Raw genomic sequence first — 23,521 nt, 5'->3', positions numbered from 1 at the left:
TAACGTTTTATTTTAAATACGTAAGGCGTTAGTACGTAGTGAATTTGTGAAAGTAAAGACGTTTTGGCAAAATTACAAGAATGTTCCGATTGTTTAGAAAAATGGAATCCAAATTGTTTTAAATGTAAATTCCCCAATACCCCATTTATTGTAACTTCCGTTTCGCATTGTTTATTAAAATAAATGTACAGGTTTTCGCATCATCCGCACCAAATTATTAAACATAATGAATTTTTAAAAAATATTTAAAACATATGATAATTGTACGATGCGCTAGATTTAATGAAAACCGTATAATAAAAGGGAAAAGCAACATTCAAGACTGTTAAGTGATTATATATAAAAATAAACGGAATAATTACTCCATTAGTATAATCTCTAATTAGACTGTGTATGAGAAGCAACATTTCTGCACATTAACAAAAGGAATGACTACAACTAAAAATAGCTATCCACAACTATATTTGGTTTCACTGTATCACAAAATAGTTCCTAAAATAAACGGTACGCCCCAGAAATGAATGAGATCTGCACTATCTCAATCGATGGATTGGCCCAGAGTTACTAAATTTAGCACAGCGTGCGTCAGCGCCGTGCGTCAGCGGGGCGCTCTCACGCGCACAAGTTCCAGACCGCCCTCCTTGCCGCACCCGGCCCTCCGCCTGCCCATTGGCCGGGGGAACCGAGAGGTGTGGCTATGACTAAAGCTCGGGGGGGTGGTCTCCCATATAGCGTATGGCACCTCGTGATTGGCCGTCTGGAGGCGATGACATGCTTACGCGGGGTTCATAAATGATAATAAAGGAGCGCGGGGAGAGTGGAGTGCAGTGTTCTCTAGCCTGTCAGCAGCTCGTCATCGCTCGTGTACTGTCTGTGCGTGCACGGCCGCAGGCGCGCCATTGAGGGGCCGGGCAGGAAAATCTCAGAAGACCAATTTCAACACACACAATAAAGAAAAGGGGCAGCTGACGTGTCGCGCCATAACGTGACGTATACGGCCCGGAGGCGTCACGATTGACGTTTATTGCATTCCAGCCGCACTTATGGAGATACCGGCGTTCCTCCTATAGGCGAGCAGCTTTTGCAAACCCCCGCCCCCTTCTTAAACATAAATGACGTTCACAAAGTGAGGAATTGTACTGATATCTGCCTGCACATAAACAAAGGCACATTGCAATCCGAGGAGCGTTCACAACACAGACAAGGAACAGAAGAAAGAGTTTCAGACACTTTTCGCCACTGATGAACTCGTGTGAAGAAAATTCTGGATCGCAATAGAACTAATTCGTTAATTGGCAGTAATATTTTAAGGACAACTGTCTCTGTGAATTATCCATGACTGGGACTGGACACCTACTCGTAACTTGGAAGGCAGTTTGATTACATGTAAAGACGGAACCGTCACAGCAATCAAGTACGTATCAATAAGTTACTAACTGGACATCGTAAAAGTTACAAGGGGTATGCTGTAGAACAAGCGTCAGCAATTCAAAGAGCTTTAGTGATTTTGTTTCGTTAAGGCTGTTGGAATATACTTTGGAACTTGTCCTTTGATGCCCAACCGTTGTTGCTTGAGAATTTATGAGTTAATCAACCGCTTTGGCGAGTGTGACAATCAGAGATCAGCGGGTATTAAGGTATTTCTGGTAGTTGTCATGGTAATGTAATGCTGCAGGCTGGGTGTTTGGTATGATGCGATGAATAGATGCGATTTGTCTTACACTTGTCTTTGTGTATAATTAGTTATGTTCCAGTGAAAGTGTAAAGTTATTTCGTGTCTATTTGATTCCATTGCAAACGCATTCTGAAGAGGACATCGTGCTGGTTTATTTATAAAGCTGAATTGTGCCATGAAACAAAATTAGAGTTATTATTCCGCACGCTGGTCTTGGGTGCGATCCTAAATATTTAAAGTTTCAGTTCAGAAATAACGCCTCCTAATTGTAGACCCTATTGGTCCAAACACGTGAGAATATCCCCAGTTCTGGTCCATCTTTTGTATTCAAATGATTATGATTTTTTTATTAATAGTTTCACTTTCAGAAGCGCGTCTGCTTAACTTTTACTTTTTGTTGAGTAATGTGGTGCAGCACGTTTCTTATGTCAGTGTGTCAATTGGGTATTTGTACTGGACTTTCCAGGGGAATCGTTTTTAAGTACACTTTTGATTGCCGACATTGGGAAGGGTAAGGTTGTATGTGGATGAATCATCAGTCCAAATTGTCATACTTTAGCGACGAGCTTGCTAATATGCGCCGTCACTAATCGGGGTTACACCATCACATCAGATTAGCTGAAAAGTCGGTAATGAAAACTTATCCACTCCATATAACCTCACTCTAGCCATATCTTTTATTATGGCACTGTACCCCCGTGGAGGCCTTGGCATGTTTCTATGAAATTGAAATTGCAGAGATGTTCGGTGTATGGTAACTGTTAGGACGTAAGGCGGCGGATTCTAAGTCCTTAATAATTTTCGGGGGCTAATTTTCCATAACTAGATGACTTGTAATTGAGATACAGCATGGCCAGTCGGCAATGAAAACCTAATGCTCCAAGGGCATATTGTGATGAATCTATTTGTATTTCATATGTTTAACGCATTTAATTTTTCATAATTGTTAATTATACTCTCCTGCCAAGGGCGATTATCTGACGTCCAGTAGAGCCTGTGTTGGCCTTTTTCTAAAAGAGTGCGATTGATAGCAATAATTTTTAAAATCTAATAATTTAAACTAATTTAAGATTTCCCCGCAGTTTGTGCTATGGTCGGCTGCTGTATGGGAGATGGGACAGCTAGTAACGAGGTGGATGTTTAAAGAGGCCTTGCCAGTTCTCTAGGTAACCAACTGATTTAGAGCATTCTTCCGAGGGAGACCTACTGTGCAAAGGAGCCAACCAAAGGAGCTGAGCAACTATCGATAAACATAACCTTGCCGGAGCTTTCTATGTACTTTATTACAGAAAGGCTATAATAATCATTTCGAAAAATTGAGGGGAAAGGCATTTGGAAATCTTGTTTCCGTTCAATGCGAATACAAAAGATTAAAGTCGCTATTGTAGCCCCGAATTCGGAATCTCCTTTCCGACGCAGACCGGGATCCCCCGCAAACGCGCGGGTGGCAAGTGGATGTGACGATGGCGTGGACGGAATTTGTATGAAACGTCTAGGTTTCATACCTGACCCAGCCTAAAACTGTTCAGAGAACTGTTCTTTTCCGACCATACCAATGTCCGGACAAACTTGCTCGGAAAGAATTATATTTAACAGCAGGTGAAAAAAAAGATCCATATAAGAGAGTGAATGCTCGGGGGCAGTTCTTTCAATGACGATCTATTGGTTAATTTTTGTGGTTTGTAGTTATCACCCATCTGACTCTTAAACCCAAAATCCTATAAAAGAGTATGTTGATTGACACTGTCTTGGCTAACCATTTCGCAGGTGTTTAAGAAATGTCATTGTTATTGTGTTACATCCTTGTTAAATTTACCATAAAACTAAAGACATCTATGATTATTTGAAGTTTGGAAAGTTTTGAGGACGGACGTCGTGTTAAATAAATTGCGAGAGGGCGCTGTAGCTCCACTAATCGAGATCGATTACTCGCCATGGACATGGCAAAAGTTAAATAATACGCTTTTAATAACGCTGTGGGCGGCTTTTTTTGTGTGAATGTGTTTTAAACCGTTGATTTAGTGGATTATTCGGTGACCTCCATCCACATGAGCAAGTCCTTTTTCGTTCCATACCGTGATGCCACTCGGAGAGCATGTCCAATATGGACCGGCGTTTCATCCTAGATTCCAGAGATGCGGGGGGCAAATGTGACATTCCAGCCAGGACATGAATCACAACAATGGCTACCTTTTGCTAACTTTCCTAAACCACTGTAGACCAAGTCGGTTCGAGCCGAAGGATAATACCTATTTCGCCGTAGTGTCAGCATCAACCGCGAGAGGAGGATTTGCATAGTTTAAATTGGGTCCCATTCAGCTAAGCTTCCGCTATACTGAATCGACATTCACACCTTTGTGATGGAAGTCAGTATTGTAAATTGGTGCAAAATAGAGTAACTTTGATAAAAATAATTAAAAATGTGTCTTGCGTTCCTACTTAGGTGGCGAGGTTGCGGGATTATTTTCTCGGTGTTTTGCATTGAACTTTTTGAATTCATAAGGGATTATAAAATATTGCTATCCTCTGTCCGAATTTGCAATGATCTGGTCAAAGGGAAGTGCGTTTCATAATTTCTCCAAGCCTGATGCCTCATTGTTTTCTCACTCTGCAGATCTTGGTTCGGAAGAGCTTCCCCTACCGAGCCCGAATACCGAGTCAGGGCAGCGAGGTGCCGAGAGCAGCCAACCCATTGACAACGCATTGACAACGGCCGAGCCTCTGGCAGCCTACCGAGCCAACATTCAGCGAGCCAAATATCTCCCTTCCTCAGCACACACAGGTACACACTGGAGGCTACCTGGGGAATACACACAGAAGATGTTCCTTGTGCCGCCTTCTGGCGACAAGGTGGTGGGGGAGGGGCGCAAGGTTGGAACAGGTGCTGACAAGCAAATTACTTTTTCGTTCTCTCGTCACGCCATTATTTCTCGGCTGTGTTTATCTTCCAGGCCTGTTTTGATTCATTCAGTTTGTTTCCCCTATTTGCATTTTAATTTCTTTTTTACGCTCACACTGCCTGTGGATAATTTGGAGTGAAGGTAACGTCATGGACGTGGATAGCAATTTTTGACTTCCCCGACCTTAATCAAGAGATCTGGGGAAGGAAGGAATAAAAATAGACCCTGTGTAGAAATGAGCATGTATACAGCAATGTTATTTAAAACAGAGAGAATCATAGCTATATCCAGTGAGTCTGCATCTGAAAACATTTAGTTATGTACGAGCTTTGTGCAAAACAAGATGTATGCATGCACGTGTTTGAACATAAACAAACCTCTACTTGTACAAAAAAGTATTCTAACATAAACTTAGCCACATAAAACCCGTAGGAGTCTATAAAGGACAAGAAACGACGGGGATGTACCAACAAATACCTAAATGTGCACAAGTCACAACACATGCTTGCATAGATAAACTTCATGTACAACCTTGTGCAAATAAATACGCGCGAACAAGCTGAAACATAAACTTAACATCTGGATGCCTGCGATCTCTTGTATCAATTTCTCTAATCCACAGCACCATCTCCAGTTATTTTTCTTAGCTCTTGCTCTATCTGGTATAATCTATTCATTGCCAACTAGTGCGGGAACTGTTGAATACACCTTGTCTTTTAGACTAGAGCTAGATTTCGAAAACTTGTCTAGGCAAACTATGACATTTCTATTACGGATTTTATAGCCTGTGTTTTATTCTCTTTCCTCTAATTTCACCTGGTTAATTTGTTCGCGTGTGTCCTAACCATTTACAAAATCGATTGCTCTCTGACGCATCTGAGGAGGAGGGTTCATATAATTTCTGTTCAGTCACACCCTGCTAACTGTGTAGTTACAGGAAGCAGAATTCGTCTTTGTGACTGGCTTCACAGGTCTTTACGGCCTGGCTTTGCAAGCTTATCTTGTCACTAAAGGAGAATATTTAAGTGATTTGTGAGAGTTGATTATTATGCAGACGATAATTGGTTACATAAAGATAACATTAGTACAGAGACCAGCAGGGGCCCTTCTCCCAAACCCGTGCAAATACAGTATGTTGCCTTTTAAATACATTTTTGCAAGTTTTCTGAGAGCGAAACATACGCATATTACCAGATGTACAATGATGTGTACAATGCACTTGTCAGTTATGCACCAGATTCCGACAGGTACAAAGAACAGCGTCTCGGATGCAATTATCACTGTTGTGTGCTTAAACAATGCTCGGTCAAATTGTGACATAAACTAGACGCCGTGAAGAGCTACACATAAAATTAGTCAGATCAACGAAGGGTCTGGACTCCAAACGTCGACCACCCATTTCTCTCTCCAGGCACCACCCGGCCCGCATAGGTCAAACCTTCAGCAGCTTGCTCTTTGCTGCAGATTCCAGCACTTGCAGTCTCTCGTGTCTCCAAGAGTTACAAATCAGTCACTGCTAAAAATACGGCGGATTTCTAACTCTTAAAGGCAAGTTCCATCAACGTGGCGCAATTTTGAGAGGAAATCGTGTCAGTGAAATGTATAGGATGGAATAAGCTGGAAGTCGTTATAGTTAGACATATACACCAGACCTTTAATAGTTAGTTTTCGTATAATGACCTTTCTTTTCGCTTGGCAGTGTGAAAGTATTCAAACCCCCCCCCCCCACCAAAAAAAATCAGACTATAGATGCTGGTAATCCGAAATAAAGTGAAGCATATGAAAATCAATTTGTTGCTCAAATCAATCTGTCCACCATTGTTAATTGCAGAATATTCGTTTCTTCTCAGATATGCCCTGTGTGCAAACTCAATACAGCTCGTCGCCACAAGGTGCCAGTTTTGCGGCTCAGAGTTACGTTTATGGTGGAGATTACAGCTCTGACTTCGTACATACTGAACCCCCCTACATGAAGTTTGGCGTGGACATGGGCAGCACTGAGATTACAGCCACTACATCCCTGCCCAGTTTCAGTACCTTCATGGAGACGGGTTACTCCGGCAGCTACGAGTTCAAACCGTCCTGTGTGTATCAAATGCATTCTTCTTCTCAGAGACCCCTCATTAAACTGGAAGACCCCACCCATCACAGCTACCAGCCTTCCATCCAGCACCAAGCAGAGGACATCATGCCATCCACCTCCATTTACTTCAAGCAGTCTCCCCCTTCGACTCCTACGACACCACAGTTCACAACTCCGCAGGCATCTATTTGGGATGAACCCCACACTTTGCCTCCAGTAACCCAGACTTGTATGGCCTCCGGCCATATCTTGGATGCTTCCCTGAAGACCACGGCACCAAGATTCCCAGTATTTGCCTTCAAACAATCTCCGCCTCACACTCCAGCCTCCAGCAGCCATGTGTGTTACGAACCCACGCTGAACATGCCAATGGGAGCTGATAGTACATCCACACAGTCTGTAATGGACACGCATCAATATTCACTGCACTTGGTTAAGGGGTCTGGCTTGGGCTTCCACCCATTGCCTGTTGGCCAGAGTACCCAGAGCCTCCCTTCTCCTCCGAACAGAGGCTCCTCATCCGCAGAGGGGATGTGTGCTGTTTGTGGAGATAATGCAGCCTGTCAGCATTATGGAGTCAGGACCTGCGAGGGATGCAAGGGATTTTTTAAGGTATGGTGCATTTTAATGTTGTCAAAGGCACTCCGAATTATGCATTAGATGAAGGAAGCTAGTATTGCGAGGTTATTTGTGAAGGTAAACAATGAGCTGCATGGGCCAAAAGCAGCTTGAGGGTAAAACAGCCAAATGAATAACACAGTGCTGCTGCAATATGCATAACTTTCCAGTGCAGACAATTTAAATATATTGAAATTATTATTTATTTAGTTGGTAAACTGGATTATGAGGGGATACACCTGATGCTTTTAGAAGGGGTAATGGGAAGTTGGTACGATTTGCAGGGACAAACATCTCAGCCAATTTCATGCTGTGAATGCACGTGGCAATATGAAATGCCTGGGGGGTGGGGGTGGAGAAAGCTAAACCCTTGAATTAGAAACTTCAACAACTAGGTTGACATATGTTGTATAAAAATCATCTCTATGAAGCCAGAAGTATGGTGGGCAAGATATGTATTTGAAATGGTGTTTGATTTAATCAGCTAGCCACATTTTAGAAAGAATATGAGGGCATTGGAAAGGATCCAGAAAAGATTTAAGAATGATTCCTGGCTTTTACAAGTTATACACTGGAGAGACTGGGATGTTTTCTTTGAAGAGAAGGTTGAGGTAAGGTAGCATTGAAATGTACAAGATACTATATTAGCAAAATGAACCATGGAAAACTGTTCCTATTACTGGAAGGGTTGAGAATTAACACTCACAGATAAAACTGAGAGGAGAAGGGAATTAAGGGTAACGGCAGGGAATTTGTTTTTTTTAACGCCAGATGTGGTTGGCATCTAAAATGCATTGCCAGCAGATGGGATGGTGGCAGGTTCCATTGTGGCCTTTAACGAGGAACTGGATAAATATAATTTGGGACAAAAATAGCAAAGGTACAGAGAAAAGGCTGATGAGTGGTACAAGAGGGTTATTCTGATACAGCAGGTATGGACATGATGGGTAGATTGGCCCTCTTTGCTGCTAATATTTTATGATTTATGGAAAATATTTAATGTATAATATTAAAAATGAACAGCTGCAGTCTGGAACAGAAAATATTTCAGTAATTTAAGATCTGGAAAGAAAAGTTCGTAATTACAAAGTGAACTACTAAGATAATTGTCCTTGTATTATAAGCACTAATATAATTGGAAATGAAATGACAGAAATAATCAAATACTGCCAAACTTTTAAAATGCTATAGGGACTCTCTGCTTTATTGTAGTCTTATTGTGTGTCCTCTGGTAAACTGTGCTTCGAAGCATCTTGTATACCTGAACAACATCTTTGGGAATCTATCCTAGTGATTCGTGATTCGTGATTGCAGTTATCACAGCCAAAATTAAATCTAATAGGATGTGAAACAATAGCTTTGCTGTAACTTCAGAATAAGATAATTCACCAATGGCATCAGACTGACTGGAATAATGTTTCACATGTGCTGCTAGTGTCCAGGCTGGCTTGCAAAAGTGAGAAACAAGTGATCCATCATCGAACAATAACAGAATGGAGAACACCTTCAAAACACTCCATTGTTACCAGAAATTAATTAACTTCATTTGTCGATTTAACCTTTCTTTCTGAAGGCAAGGGCCCTAAATTTATAAAAGACTTTTTCTTTGTTGTATAAACAAAGTGGATTACCAGGTTGTTTTCAGTCTGATTAATAATCCTGCCTAAGTGAGCAAAAGGGAGATGCCCTAATTCCAGTTTGTGTATTAATAAGTCTTTTCTCTGCCCAGAAACAGGTTTGAGGTCTGTGCAGTTAACTTAACCCATTAGCAATACTCTATTATATATCTTGATTTTTCTTAAAAAAAAGATGTATAGTATTTAATTAAAATTTGACTCTGAATATGATTTGAAATGTACTGATCAATCTTGATTAGTGAAATCCAAGCTAGTTTAATTTTTGTTTTAAGGCTGTGCTAGTTAAAGAAATGCTCTTCCAAACCATTTCAGATTTCTTTAATAAGGCCAGTAATCACCCCGGGAATAAGCCAAGTGGAAAATGATCCCCAAAGGTATATTAGGAGAGAGGGATATTATACTCAGCGGTATAATGTGATGACCCGGTAATTTCAGAAATAATTCTATCATTTAAAGCTGCCCGTCTCCTGAGAGTTTCTCAGCCACAAATCTGACTGATTCTCATTGTCAGGAGCTAACACCAGTAAAATTGTTTTCCTGCAGGCTAACATGTTAGGAAATTAATTTTATCTAATTATCCGAGTAGCTTTGGCGCATTTCATATCATAATTAGAGTCTGCTTTGTCAGCTAAATTTTTCTAAGACAACATGCTGTAATAACATTTGTTCTTTGCAGAGGACAGTGCAAAAAAATGCAAAATACGTTTGCCTGGCAAACAAAAATTGTCCCGTGGACAAGAGGCGGCGTAATCGATGCCAGTACTGCAGGTTCCAGAAATGCCTCAGTGTGGGGATGGTTAAGGAAGGTGAGTGTTGGCAGCTGTCAGGCTGTAACCACAGCCTTCCAACCCCAGTCTAATCCACTCTACACTCTCCTTTTAACGAAAGACTAACGATCACACCACAGAGTTAATATTTGCTTGCTGTTGATTTTGCTGGGCCATTGAATGAGTATAATAATGACCATCTAGAATAACTGCTGGATTAAACAGTATTATGCCAATCTACGGGCTTTAACTGTGGGCTTTGTGCATTTCCTGTTTTGTTTTAAAAACCATCTTCAAAAGTATGCTGCAAATAGCAACTAAGCTGGTAGGGTAACAGGCTATTTTGGATGAATCAGCGAGGAAATGCAAATAACAAAGGGTAAAGGCACAGTCATTCAGATATTATAATACCAAAGGAGATGTGGCTTTAATGTTTTATTAAGTTTAAAAATCCCTCGAAATGGATAGGTATATGAATGAATGAGTATTTTTATTTTACACAATGCAATGTAAAACATAATTTGAGCATACATTCTAAACAATGATTGAGAATACAGAAAATGATATTGTGACTATATTTTAGTTAATTTATCCTAAATCTTTAAATGTATCCATGTCTCTGTTTCTCCAGTGGTCCGTACTGATAGTTTAAAGGGGAGAAGGGGTCGTCTGCCCTCCAAACCAAAGAGCCCTCTCCAGGAACCATCACCACCATCACCCCCGATCAGTTTCATGAACGCTCTTGTTCGGGCACTTGTAGACACCACTCCCAGCAGTCACAATTACTCTCAGGTAAGCAAGAATCTACATAAATTAGACAGGGCAAGGGAAGTACAGTAGATAGCATCTCCTGCCAGCTGCCATTGTAAAATTCAATGGGGTTGGAGTTGATTATTATATTATATCTAATAAATGGTTGTTTTTGTGTGTTATTATGTATTAGGCTGACCTATTTTCAATCACTTTTTAAATTATTGATTATAGCAAGTTGTACATACTATTTTACAAATTTTCAACCAAAACCGGAAAAACTTACTACAATTCATTCAGAGAATTACACTGTGTTATGTAACATCTTAGGAACTAAATGCATTTACATTTTTAAGAATAAACTGTCATTCTTCTTGAGTTATTTGTTAAATGTGATGATACCTAATATCATTACATATTAAACAATAGTTGCTTAGCTGTGCATTGTTACTTTTATTGAAAGACCGAAGCCAAAGTGATTTCTCTATTTTCATAGTTTAAGAATGGCAACGTAGGAAGGAAATTGTTATAGGAATTACAATTTACATCTGACAAATTAGATTTGTTTTCTACCAAGAATAAAACTTACAATTAGTACAGTTAGATTTTAGTTATTTTTGAATATTGATATTTTGGGGGGATTAAGTAATGCAAGCACAATCATCAATTCAATTTTTTCCTACTTTTCTTGATGTTGTATAACGTTGGCATTATGAGAAATATTTATTTAGAGATACTCTATTGTAATTTCATCAATATTCTTTTCAATAATTGAAAAGTTTCCAAAATGTTTAATTGAATGCAATGTAAACATTTTAACCTGTTCTCCGAATGCCATATGCCTAAAGCAATAAGCATTGACATACCTTTTTCTTCTGAATAGAAGAGGAATGTTAATTTAATCATCTATCAATTAATGTGATTTTTAAGATGCTTGCTGCACAAGATATTTACACCTGTGTGTGTCACTTGCATCATGAGGTTGTAATTAAAATTAGAAAGCTTGCTGAATTATTACTAGCAACTGAAAAACTACTTTTTTCTTAAATGCAATAAAGGTATTGTTTATTGTGGTTTATAACCAACCAATAATGCTTTATGATATACCTTAAAATTGAATGCAAATAATATTGAAAGCAATCTTCTTAAGGATAAACATAGAAATAGAAGGTTTTAAACTCAAATCCTTTTTGCTTAAAAATAGCTCTTTTCAGAAACCTTGAAAATCTCTTGACTTCTTCCTGTAGTTTTACCTTTTGGAAAATTAAATTTGCTTTCATGATGTTGGCTGACATGTTGTTTCTTCCCTGCAGTTCTGTGCTAGTGAACAGCCAACAGCTGGAAACGACGCTGAGTATGTGCATCAGTTCTATGGGCTCCTTGCTAGCTCTATGGAGGTCACTCAGAACTGGGCTGAAAAAATACTAGGATTCAGCGATCTTCCTAAAGAAGATAAGGCTCTACTCATTGAATCTTCTTTCCTCGAACTCTTTGTATTGAGACTTTCTCACAGGTAAATGTGATGGTTTCCAAAAGTGTAAAATTGTATGTTGTAGTTCTTTTTCTCACAATGTCAATTTATAATCTTCCCTTTTAAATGACAGTACACAATTAATGGATGCTATTGTAGGATTGAATTCTTGGCACCTGTTCTATCTATTCCTCCCCTCCCCATAAATAATCTTTTAAAACCAACTTTGATTAAATTTTAAACATGAGAAATTCTGCAGATACTGGAAATCCAAAGCAACACACACAAATTGCTGGAGGAACTCTGCAGGTAAGGCAGCATATTCAGGAAGCGTCTCAGCCCAAAATGTCACCTGTTTGTTCATTTCCATGGATGCTGCATCACATGTAGAGTTCCTCCAGCATTTTGTGGTGTTGCTTTGATCAAATTTGGTGGTTTGAGGAAGCAAAAGAATTTAGAATAATTAGGTTTTTTTCAAAAGGATGCTCTTCCGCTTCAGTGCATTGCTAGAGTTATGTGGTAATTTCATATGCACACAACGGTAGAACACCTTTTATACTAATGTAAATTTATGTAAATTGGCAGCTATAACCAGCAATCCCAGAGTTAACTGGCATGAGAAATTTGCAGACATTCATCTCACCAGTTTTTTTCCCTCTGTTGTCATAAATTGCTATTTCATTCAAATAACTTGTATCCTTTTTTACCTACTGTGTCGCATAGCAGAATCTCACTGTGAAATTGCTGTTTGTTTTATACTTTTGTTGCTTTTTTAAACTCAACATCAGCTTAAAACGGGTGCCCATGGTAGCAAAACATAGTAAACTAGTCAGCAAACAATTAATTAAGTGTTTGAAAATAACCAAATGATTGTTTCAAATTTTCTAAAACGTGGTCTGTAGTTTACATTATAAACATACTAAACATTGACTAATTCAGTGAGGGAACATGTGGTAGATTATTGTTCTCCAGGTTTAGAAACCAGGCCATTTTATTTATAGCCAACACTCCATAGATATTGCATGCAAAAAAAAAATGAGGTTCAGCAATGTTTTGTAATCAAGAAGAAATGCAATAGGGCTTCTGTTGATAGTTTCAGAACCCTTACAGGATGTGGAATGTATGATGATATTTGTTAAGATATAACAGGTAATGAACTCTAAAGTTATAATTCTGTCCTTTTTAACGATTCGTTACAGATCTGCTCCAGCAGAGGATAAGTTTGTGTTCTGTAATGGACTTGTTTTGCATCGACTTCAGTGCCTTCGTGGATTTGGTGAATGGCTTGACACAATCAAGGAATTCTCTACAAATTTACAAAGCCTTAATTTTGATGTTTCAACTTTTGCATGTCTAGCGGCTCTTGTTATGATCACAGGTAGGAACTTTCTATCAATTTTCCCCCCAGAATCTTCCAGTGATTCTCAGACCAGTGTAATGGTCTTTCTGAGTCCTATGTAAAGCCTTTTCTGTGATATATTTGTATTTCACTTTGATTTTTTTAAAACTTTGATATCAGATATGATTTCAAACTATTTTGCTGGCTTGATGATTGCTTATTGCAGTGTTTTAAATACATATTAGCTACTTGCGATTTTGTTTGCTTTTTAGAAATTATTTTAAGCTGATCAGTTCAGATGTCCAGCTGTTTATTTACAGAATTCAGGGCAGTGTCTAAGAATTTGCTCTGTCAGATTGTGTCCCTTGTGATAATTTGTTGTATCCACATGGAGACTTGTACTTGAGCCCATATTGTAATGTTATAGACATAAATTAAGCATGCTATGTAAGGATGAGCAATCAGTCAAAAAACTACTAGCTTGGATTAATTCTTGAATATATATGGTGTAAGGGATTTCATACTGAGTGCTTATTAGTTGCGCTGGAAATTGCTGATAAATAATGGTATCCTTGCTGATGGTAGATCTTGGACCCTGTGTACTCATTTTAGTAGGAGTTTTCTGTTCTTGTTTTTTTATTGCACTTGCCATTCTAGTTTGCTGCAGTTGATCTGTAGAAATATAATTGAACAGGTTCAGTGTGTCTTTATCAGCAATGCTCTGCTCTACATTCAGCTAACAGAAGGCAAGGTTACCATTGGTCCCAGACAGATTTACTTAACTTTTCTTCAGAGCAGAAATCCTCTTCCCAACTTAGTTTCATGATTGAGTCTCAGCCTAGTTTCTTACGAATGTCAGAACAAGCCAAATTTCTGTATCAGTGTTGAGTTGAGTAAGTATCTCGAACACTGTTGCTACACAATCCTAAATTTTAAAATGCTGCATGACGCCACACATCTCATTCACTAGGCCAATTTCTCTATGCTTACTAATTTTGAAATTGAAACTGTACATACACATAGGTAGAATTCAAATGATTTTCATTGTGACATTACATGTTACATAATTACTTAACAACTTAAGTATGGAGTACTGCGATTGTAAGTGTGATTTAAATATAATGGATTCGGTACTATTCTATCTTTTTGATTCATAATATATATCTTCATGTACTCTGTATTCTTCTATGTGGAAATTAATAAAAATATTGAAACAGAAGACAACTTAAGTAGCACAATAAGTTATAAAATTAACAATTTCCATTGACTCCTAAGAGTAATTCTCAGTTATAATCTCAAAATTAAAGTTCAGTGTATCTTATCATTTGAACCATTGGGTCATGGGTATGTTACAACCAAGCCTTTATACTGAATGCTGATTAAGAAAAAAAATTCCTTCTGTTTTTGTATAGGATATCTGATAGCAAAAATTGGAATTAATCTCACTATCCTGTTCTCCCCCTTTCTCTGCTGCAAGACAGTTATCTGAGAGATGCAGTATTCTTTATTTTAAGTTGCTGTATAAGCAGCCAGGTACTTAGGCAATATGAAATTATCCTAATAGCCGTAGGTATATCTGTGATAGATCTTTCCATCTTAAAAACAAGTTCTGTGGGAATTAGTGAGATGAGGAATGGGAAACATAATTATTTTGTATTCACTTCAGTGGCACATGTACTAAAACTTAGGTGTCTTTCATTGCCCCATCTTCTGTTCGTTATGTCCATCAGCCTAGAAGATCTCTCCTCTTTTTTTTAGAAATCTAGGTCATGTACGATCAGATTAAAGAACTACCAGGCCTAATTTCAGTTTCCAACACACAGAACATAGTCCTATAGGTCCCAGCTCTTTAAAAACTTGTTACATACAATTGAGCTTCTACCTTTGTTATTATTTGAGTGGAGAATTCCAGTCTCCTACCAGACTCTGGGTCATAAAAAGGTTCTACCAATTACTTTAAATCCATGCCTCCTGGTTTTGGGCTCCTCTGCTAAGATAAATTAATTTTTCCTATTCTGTCTAAATTCCTCGTAATTTAATATGCCTCTATTAAATATCCCTTCAGCTTCTGATACAAGGGAAATAACCAGGCCTATATAATATTTGCTTATACTAAAATTTTCCACCCCTGGCTGCATCCTCATAAATCTTCACTGAACCCTGCTCAGTCTAATTGCATCTTTCCTGTAACACAGTGACAAGACTGCAGTCTTAACCGTTTTGTGCTTAATTCTAAAATAATTTCCTTTATCTTAAATTCTATGTCTAATCTTTGAGAATATTGAGAAAGTAAGGAGGCATGGGATCCAAGGGGACATTGCTTTGTGGATCCAGAACTGGCTTGCCCACAGAAGGCAAAGAGTGGTTGTAGATGGGTCATATTCTGCATGGAGGTCAGTGACTAGTGGTGTGCCTCAGGGATCTGTTCTGGGACCCTTACTCTTCGTGATTTTTATAAATGACCTGGCTGAGGAAGTGGAGGGATGGGTTAGTAAGTTTGCTGATGACACAAAGGTTGGAGGTGTTGTGGATAGTGTGGAGGGCTCTCAGGGTTTACAGCGGGACATTGATAAATGCAAAACTTGGCTGAGAAATGGCAGATGGAGTTCAACCCAGATAAGTGTGAAGTGGTTCATTTTGGTAGGTCAAATATGGTGGCAGAATTTAGTATTAATGGTAGACTCTTGGCCGTGTGGAGGATCAGAGGGATCTTGGGGTCCGAATCCATAGGACACTCAAAGCAGCTGTGCAGGTTGACTCTGTGGTTAAGAAGGCATACGGTGTATTGGCCTTCATCAATCGTGGAATTGAATTTAGGAGCTGAGAGGTAATGTTGCAGCTATATAGGACCCTGGTTAGACCACACTTGGAGTACTGTGCTCAGTTCTGGTCACCTCACTACAGGAGGGATGTGGAAGCCATAGAAAGGGTGCAGAGGAGATTTATAAGGATGTTGCCTGGATTGGGGAGCATGCCTTATGAGAATAGGTTGAGTGAACTCGGCCTTTTCTCCTTGGAGCGACGGAGGATGAGAGATGACTTGATAGCGGTGTATAAGATGATGAGAGGCATTGATCGTGTGGATAGTCAGAGGCTTTTCCCCAGGGCTGAAATGGTTGCCACAAGAGGACACAGGTTTAAGGTGCTGGGGAGTAGGTACAGAGGAGATGTCAGGGGTAAGTTTTTTTTACTCAGAGAGTGGTGAGTGCATGGAATGGGCTGCCGGCAACGCTGGCGGAGGTGAATACGATAGGGTCTTTTAAGAGACTTTTGGATAGGTACATGGAGCTTAGTAAAATAGAGGGCTATAGGTAAGCCTAGTAATTTCTAAGGTAAGGACATGTTTGGCACAACTCTGTGTGCTGAATGACTTGTATTGTGCTGTAGGTTTTCTATGTTTCTAATCTCTTAAAGGAAGCATTCTGTATTTTATTTTTACTCACATCAGCATGTTCTTTACCTTTTAAGGAGCTGAGGATAATCTCACTGTTCTACCCATTTCAATATCCTCTCATTCACTGTGCATTCCCATGTCATGTTGCCCCTCCCAAATGCCTTTTCCTTGGACTCAATTCCACTTCTTACTTCACAAATGACCAAGACTATCAATATCTGTCTGCAACATCAGCCTCAGTAATTTTTTGTATCATCTGCAAACCTCTTTAATCATAGCATGTGCAATTAATTTTAAATCATCAAAGCAAGAGACAGGTTCCACGAGGCTCAGAACCAATTACAAAGATACACGTCAGCTATTATCCTTTGCTTCCCACCATTAAGCCACTTTTGAATCCAATTTGTCACTCCTCTCTTGGATTCCATAGGCTTTCCCATTTTTCTGACCAGCCTGTGATGTGGGACTTTTCCAGAAAGTTTGCTAATATTGATGTAAACTACATCAGATGCACTGCCCTCATCTAGTCTTCTTGTTATCTTATTAAAAATTCAGTTATAGTTAGACACACATTTCTCTTAACTTCACGCTGATTGTCATCAAATACACACTTTACTAAATATGATACTGCCCATCAGAATTGGTTACAATGGTTTTCCCATCTTCAAATTTTAACTAACTCCAATAAGCTCCTGTAATTTTTTAAAATCACTATCTCTAGGTTGTCCGGAAACCTGACAATCACGAAGCAGCCTTTCCTGCTCCTTCAGTTAGAGTAATAATGTCACGTTTCCACATGTATGCTTTTGCCTTCAGCTGATCTTCCTTTGTCTGTCCTCGCATTTCACTATCAAACACAATTCAACCTGTTTTTATCCCTCGTCCCCCACCTTTGTTTACTCTACTGTCTAAACTTTCTCTTAAATTTATTCCCTATTGTTTCCATTTCTATTTATCTGTGATTTGAAGACAAATTGGCCTGCCAAGATTGAGTAAACTATGTTAAATAAGCACAAGAAAACCTACTCGTGAGGATATTGGTTTCATCCCTATTGGGATGAGAGCTATCCTGCCTATACAAGTTCACCATGTCAAGAATCTAATCCCCCTCACATCTAATGTCCATCTTCCCATACCATCTCTCCAGTTGCACATTTTCCTAAACAATTTCTTATTTCCATACCCATCAGTACGTGGCACAAGTTATCTGAACAGTACTACTTTTAAGTCCTCACTTCTTAATCTCTTTTTTAAAATTGCAAGATCTGCCATTATCTGTCAATATCATTGGTACCAAAATAAACCCATTCACACTCTTTCAGAATGGTCTGCATCCGGTCAGTGATCTTGCACCAGGGAGGCAGCACACTGACTTGGAATCACCCCAGAAACAGCAGAAGCATCTTATACTTGTATAGTGCAATTAATGCAGTATGAAATCCCAGGGTATTTTAGAGGAGTATTATCAATAAAAGATTGACACTGAACCACAAGTTATAATAGGGTAGGTGCTTAACAACTTGGTTAAAGACTTTGGTTTTGAGGACTGTTTGAAAGGAGCAGAGACATTGAGATGAGGAAGATAGGTTATCCGCTGTCTGTTTTCCAAGCAGTGCATCCTTAGCTGTTACTTTGGAAGGATCCATTCTCCACTTCCCTTTCCCAGTTCTGACCTGAAGCGTTAACTGTTTCTCTCTCCGCTGACACTAAATGACCTGTTGAATATTTCCAGTACTTGTTCCCGTTTCAGGTTTCCAGCATCTGTAGTTTCTTGATTTTTTTAAAAAATTATTTCAGTCCACCATCAATCCTGCTCTATTCCAATTTCTGCCTCATAAATTGTCATCCATGTCAGCACCAAAATAGAAAATACTGCCCAGCATTGGACAAAATATATTGACAAAAAAGTTACCGAAGTACTAGTTTAAGTGGGAAATAAATCTAAGTGGGATGTAATGCTATTCTTGTCATCATTTTGATTGACTACCTTCGGAGGAAAGGTTGTGAACGACTTGCATGCAGTTAGAGATTTGAAGAATGAAAGATGGTCTCATTGAAGTACATTATCAGGTGTTTCTTTCAGCTGCAGAGTCTAGTAAAAGGGACTTGATCTTAAGATAAGAAGCTGGCCACTGAGGACTAGGATGACGGAATATTTTTAGGAATTCACTTGAGGGTTTTGGATGTTCAGTCATTTAAGAAAAAAGTCAGGATTGAGACTCGCATTTTAAATAGTTGGGAATCGAGCAGGAAAATGGACTCGAGGTGTGGGTTTATCCATGATCTTGGTGCATGGTAGTGGAAATTTGAGGTGACATACAGTGTGACCTTCTGCTCTTCATGTTCATTTGTGACTTTGCACGCTGACAAACAGAATTGGCACTAGTTAGAATAGAGGCCTAGCTATTTAATGAACAAAATTCCCTTCTGTTTCCCTATTGATGTTATTGGTCTCAGCTATAGAAAAGCACTGTCACTGTATCTTTTTATTTCTGTGAGAACCAAGTTTGTTCAAGATTCTTGAAGAGAACCTGCTTAAATAAGACATTTATAGCTCCCATCAGAATCTCTGAACTTCATCAGAAATTTAAAAAAAAACAAGGTTCCAAACATTACAAAGTGCTGACTGATTGTATCTACAAAATGCTATAATTAGGGGATGGCAAAGTGCATCGATGGGACAATAAATGACAAGAAAAGTGGATTTTTCGTATCTTTATTGGAGAAAAATGTTTAGCATATTGGGTGTATGTTGTTAATAATGCCTGTTGTGTCTACGCAGATCGCCATGGGTTAAAGGAACCAAAGAAAGTAGAAGAATTGCAATCCCGGATCATCAGTTGCTTGAAGGAACATGTATCATTCAACAGTCCTGGAGAAAGCAAAGGGCAGCCATTATCCAAGGTAGTGGCGATCATCCCTCAGCTGCGTTCTCTCTGTACGCAGGGGCTCCAACGCATTTTCTACCTAAAACTCGAGGACCTGGTGCCACCCCCAGCCATCATCGACAAACTGTTTCTGGATACACTGCCTTTTTGAGATGTTTTACCTCTTCTTTTTCTTGACAATAACACACTTCTGTAACCAAGTGGATTGTGTATAGGGGAGAATAAAACAGCTGGTGCTCTGCCGTCTGTACCCTACAAAGCAGCTCTTAACATCCATATCCAAGGATATTTCCTGGTTCTTTATTCTGAAGGATCCTATACATTAAAACTTCTTGCTGCTTTTGGGAATGCTAAGGTGGCACCTTGAGAATGAAGCCTGATAGAAGTGATTATCTGACTCTTTTTCGGTCTGTAATTTGTCAACCCAAAATTCTTGGGTGACTACTATAACTTTTTTTTTAAATGTTAACAACAAAGTTGTTACAAAGATAGTATGCTTTTTATTGTGATTGATGCCTTTAGTATAGCTCCTGATGTGTCATATGTACAGCAAGTGGTGGTGCAAGGAGTCACCGCTGATGAAAAGCTCTGTTTTTAGAATGCAGTGATGAAAGGCTGTTGGCTCACATGTCCAAGTGCAATTTATTTGAAAGTGCTACAACTTCAAGAAGTTTATTTTGTTGGTTTTGTTTTTTTTTTCCGAACTCTAATTTATTGTAATACTAAAAGAATTTGATGAAATATAAGATATTGCTGGCACTAACTTTACTGACAAAGTTACCTGAACTTGAATTATAGTGATATATGTACTGATGAAAGTACAGTTGATGCAGGGACACTTTGTGAACCAGAAGAGCACCTACAGATTGCATAGGAAAAAGAATATATAGGGAGTCAAGGGGTTGTGTGGGGGTGGGGGGGCTTCGAGAAACACATTTAATTTTTACAATCTTTTGTGAAGTGTTTTAAGGATGATCATGTACAGTTTGGACAGAAAGATCTCAAGATACAAGAAGAATCAAATATTCTGTCAGATTTAGTTGTTCCACCAGCCGACTTTACAAACCCAGCAGTTTCTACTGAATACTGTAGTTGTAAGAATGTAGGTGCTAGTAGGATGCAGGTCAACTGCATTAAACATTCCGTGTTCGTAAAAGTTTTTTGTATGATGTTTATACTGTTGATGCCATATACTAATACAAAATACTTTTGTTGCATAACGTCTTTTCTATAAAGATTATATGCATGTTATTGTAATGGCTTTGCCTGTATTTATTGCAACAATTGCTGGTTGCTTAGAGTAACTCTGCAGGCTGAATTCAGGAACCTTAGCTGTTAAAGGGGCAGTGCCTTGTGTTTGAGTGAATTCACAAACCATCTCTGTGCTCCCTCAGCATCCAATAGTGTTCTGTTGTGTTAGCCTGTGTGTTTTCAAATGTTGAGTACATTGTACATAGATATGTAAATTAAAATATTAAATTGAATAACATTTTATCATAAGATACTTGACTTTGGAGGATTTTCTGAAATTCATCTTTTGGCCACAGTTTATATTAGATCAGATCTAATTGTGGTAATTTACACTCTTCTTTTGTATAAGTAAAATCTAAAAGTTAAATGTCAATGACGTAACATGTACAAAGTGATTAAACTAATTACTTCAAATTTTAAAAATATTTCTCATCATATCTGGCTATAGATGTCAATTTTACAGGAATATTCAATATGGGATGTGATATGAAAGTACCCAAGGTGATGGCTAGGATTTGTGAGTGCAACCAGATTAGTTTCCTGATAAGTAGAAATGTGCCTTGAAGGATCTTGAGGAGTAAAACCTGGTGTTCCTAATATCTTATCGTAAATGCAAACTGTCTGCAAAGATAAGCAGTGTTCCACAAATTTCGATGTAGTGTTGCCATGATGGCTTGATAAAGTGACTGACAGTTCATATCAAAATATAGAAAAGCTTCTGAAACAGATATTTATTCATGTGAATTGAATTAAATATTAGTATTGCTGTTGGGTTTTCACACAGCCAAACAGTTATATAAAATCCAAATATCTCATTATATCAGATCGATTTCACTTCCTTTGTTTAAATCCTGAACCTAAACGCATTTAGCTATAGAACTGTATCACTGATGGTTAATTCTTGCTGGTTCCAAAACCTGAAAATAGCTAAGCCTCAACAAATTCCATTTCCAGAGAAATACAGTGGGTTCACTGCCAACTTCTCAAGGGCAAATAAAAATGAGCAATAAACACTGACTTTTCTAAGTGATGCATACATACTCAAAGGTGAATAGCTGCCAAAAAATGAGAACAGACTCCCATAAGAGACAAAGCTTCACTTTCTGAATGTAACAAAATGATTAACCTGCTTTAGATTTTTCCTTTTAATTATAACTTAAATATATAGAGGCAGATTTATGAGGATGTTGCCAAGACCTGAAGTGAATTATAGAGAATAGCTGAGCAGGTCAGGACTTTTTCATTGGAATGTAAGAAAATGATGGGCAATTTAATTAAAAAAAACAACATGAGAAAGTCTGCAGATGCTGGAAATCCAAAGCAACACACACAAAATGCTGGAGGAACTCAGCAGGTCAGGCAGCATCTATGAGGAAAAAAGTAAAAAGTTGACATTTCGGGCCAAGACCCTTCTTCAGGACTGGAACGGAAGTGGGGAGACACCAGAATAAAAAGGTTGGGAGAAGGGAAGGAAGTTAGCTAGAGGGCGATAGGTGAAGCCAGCTAGGTGGGAAAGGTTAAGGGCTAGAGAAAAAGGAATCCAATAGAAGAAGAGAGTGGACCGTAGGGGAAAAGGGAGGCAGAGGAGATCCACGGGGGAGTAATAAGCGGGTGAGAAGAGGTAAAAGGTCAGAGTGGGGAATGGGGGGAAGGGTTTGTTTACCAGAAGGAGGAATCAATATTCATGTCATCAGGTTGGGGGTTTCCCAGGAAGAATGTAAGGTGTTGCTCCTCCACTCTGATGGTGGCCTCCTCTTGGCCATGAACTGAAACATGAGAATGGGAATTAAAGTGTTTGGCCACTGTGAAGTCCCACGGTGCGGAGGGGTGATTTTTTTATACACGTGTATAATATCATGAGGGGTTTAAATAGGGTCAATGCACAGAGTCTTTTTCTCAGTGTTTGGGACTAGAGAGCATAGGTTTAACATGAGAGGGGAGAGACTTAATAGAAACTTGAAAGGCAACTTTTTCACCCAGAGGGTGGTCCTTGTATGGAATGAGCTGCCAGAGGAAGTGGTTGAGGCAGGTGTATTAAGAACATTTAAAAGGTACTTGAGCGGGTACATGAAACGGAAAGATTCAGAGGGATATGGGCTAAGTAGAACTGGGTAGATGGGAATCTTGGCCAGTGTAGACTGGTTGTGCCAAAGGATCCGTTTCCATACTGTGGACTCTAACTGCAGATGGCCGATACTGATGCCAGTGCTAATACCAGGACTTGGCCAAGAATCAGTGCAAAAGATCTGCTTTTCTGTGCTGATTATGGGGGTTGAGAGAGTAGCAACATCTGCTGCTCCTACCCTGCATTAGTAGACAAGGTCATGCATGAGGTCCACGAGGGCAGACCAGTTCACCACAGCCCACCCAGTTCACCGGCTGGGAAACCTGCTTGCTGAGCCTGTGCTATGCAAAAAAAAACCTGGTGCAGGAAAAGCAGCCCACATTTAAGAGAAAGGATAGGATGTGCAATAGATTGTAGATTATTATATTATTTTAGTTTCAAATGTTTATTTTTTAAATGTGTATTTTAATGTTTTAAATGTAAAAATAGTTTTTAAAGAAAAACTATACTTTTATCTTTTAACCTGTTCTGAGAGGTAGTGAATGGTAAAGGCAATGAACTGTCAGTGGCCCCAGTCACACTAACAGCCGGTGAACCAGGAGTGGGACCTCCTCAGCCGGTACAACTGCTCTGAATGCAGCCCTCTGCCATCACTGACAATGTCCCTGTGTTGCACTTAGCAT

At 39.1% G+C, this 23,521-nt stretch overlaps 1 protein-coding gene across 2 annotated transcripts; it reads left to right on the top strand.

Annotated features, from left to right (window-relative positions):
• The first annotated feature begins 781 nt into the window (after positions 1-781).
• Positions 782-21,024, top strand: nr4a3 (nuclear receptor subfamily 4, group A, member 3). 2 transcript variants are annotated; one of them, XM_072253517.1, is made up of 8 exons: positions 782-1,414; positions 4,290-4,457; positions 6,426-7,270; positions 9,590-9,719; positions 10,312-10,472; positions 11,744-11,943; positions 13,101-13,279; positions 19,417-21,024. In XM_072253517.1, the coding sequence occupies exons 3-8, from the start codon at positions 6,428-6,430 to the stop codon at positions 19,671-19,673; spliced, it is 1,770 nt and encodes a 589-aa protein (XP_072109618.1). In that variant the 5' UTR covers positions 782-1,414; positions 4,290-4,457; positions 6,426-6,427; the 3' UTR covers positions 19,674-21,024. The 2 variants fall into 2 exon arrangements, with proteins under 2 accessions (XP_072109618.1, XP_072109617.1); XM_072253516.1 differs by lacking the exons at positions 782-1,414; positions 4,290-4,457 and adding an exon at positions 4,464-4,556.
• Positions 21,025-23,521: the final 2,497 nt, after the last annotated feature.

The sequence above is a fragment of the Mobula birostris genome, chromosome 3, assembly GCF_030028105.1.
Source record: "Mobula birostris isolate sMobBir1 chromosome 3, sMobBir1.hap1, whole genome shotgun sequence".
NCBI lineage: Eukaryota > Metazoa > Chordata > Chondrichthyes > Myliobatiformes > Myliobatidae > Mobula > Mobula birostris.
This window is presented reverse-complemented; position numbering and strand designations above follow the sequence as displayed.

Coding starts and splice junctions, on each gene's coding strand:
- nr4a3 (XM_072253516.1), top strand. CDS start 4,496: ATGTTCCTTGTGCCGCCTTCTGGCGACAAGGTGGTGGGGGAGGGGCGC. Junction 9,720..10,311: donor TGTGGGGATGGTTAAGGAAG/GTGAGTGTTGGC, acceptor CTGTTTCTCCAG/TGGTCCGTACTGATAGTTTA. Junction 13,280..19,416: donor GGCTCTTGTTATGATCACAG/GTAGGAACTTTC, acceptor GTGTCTACGCAG/ATCGCCATGGGTTAAAGGAA.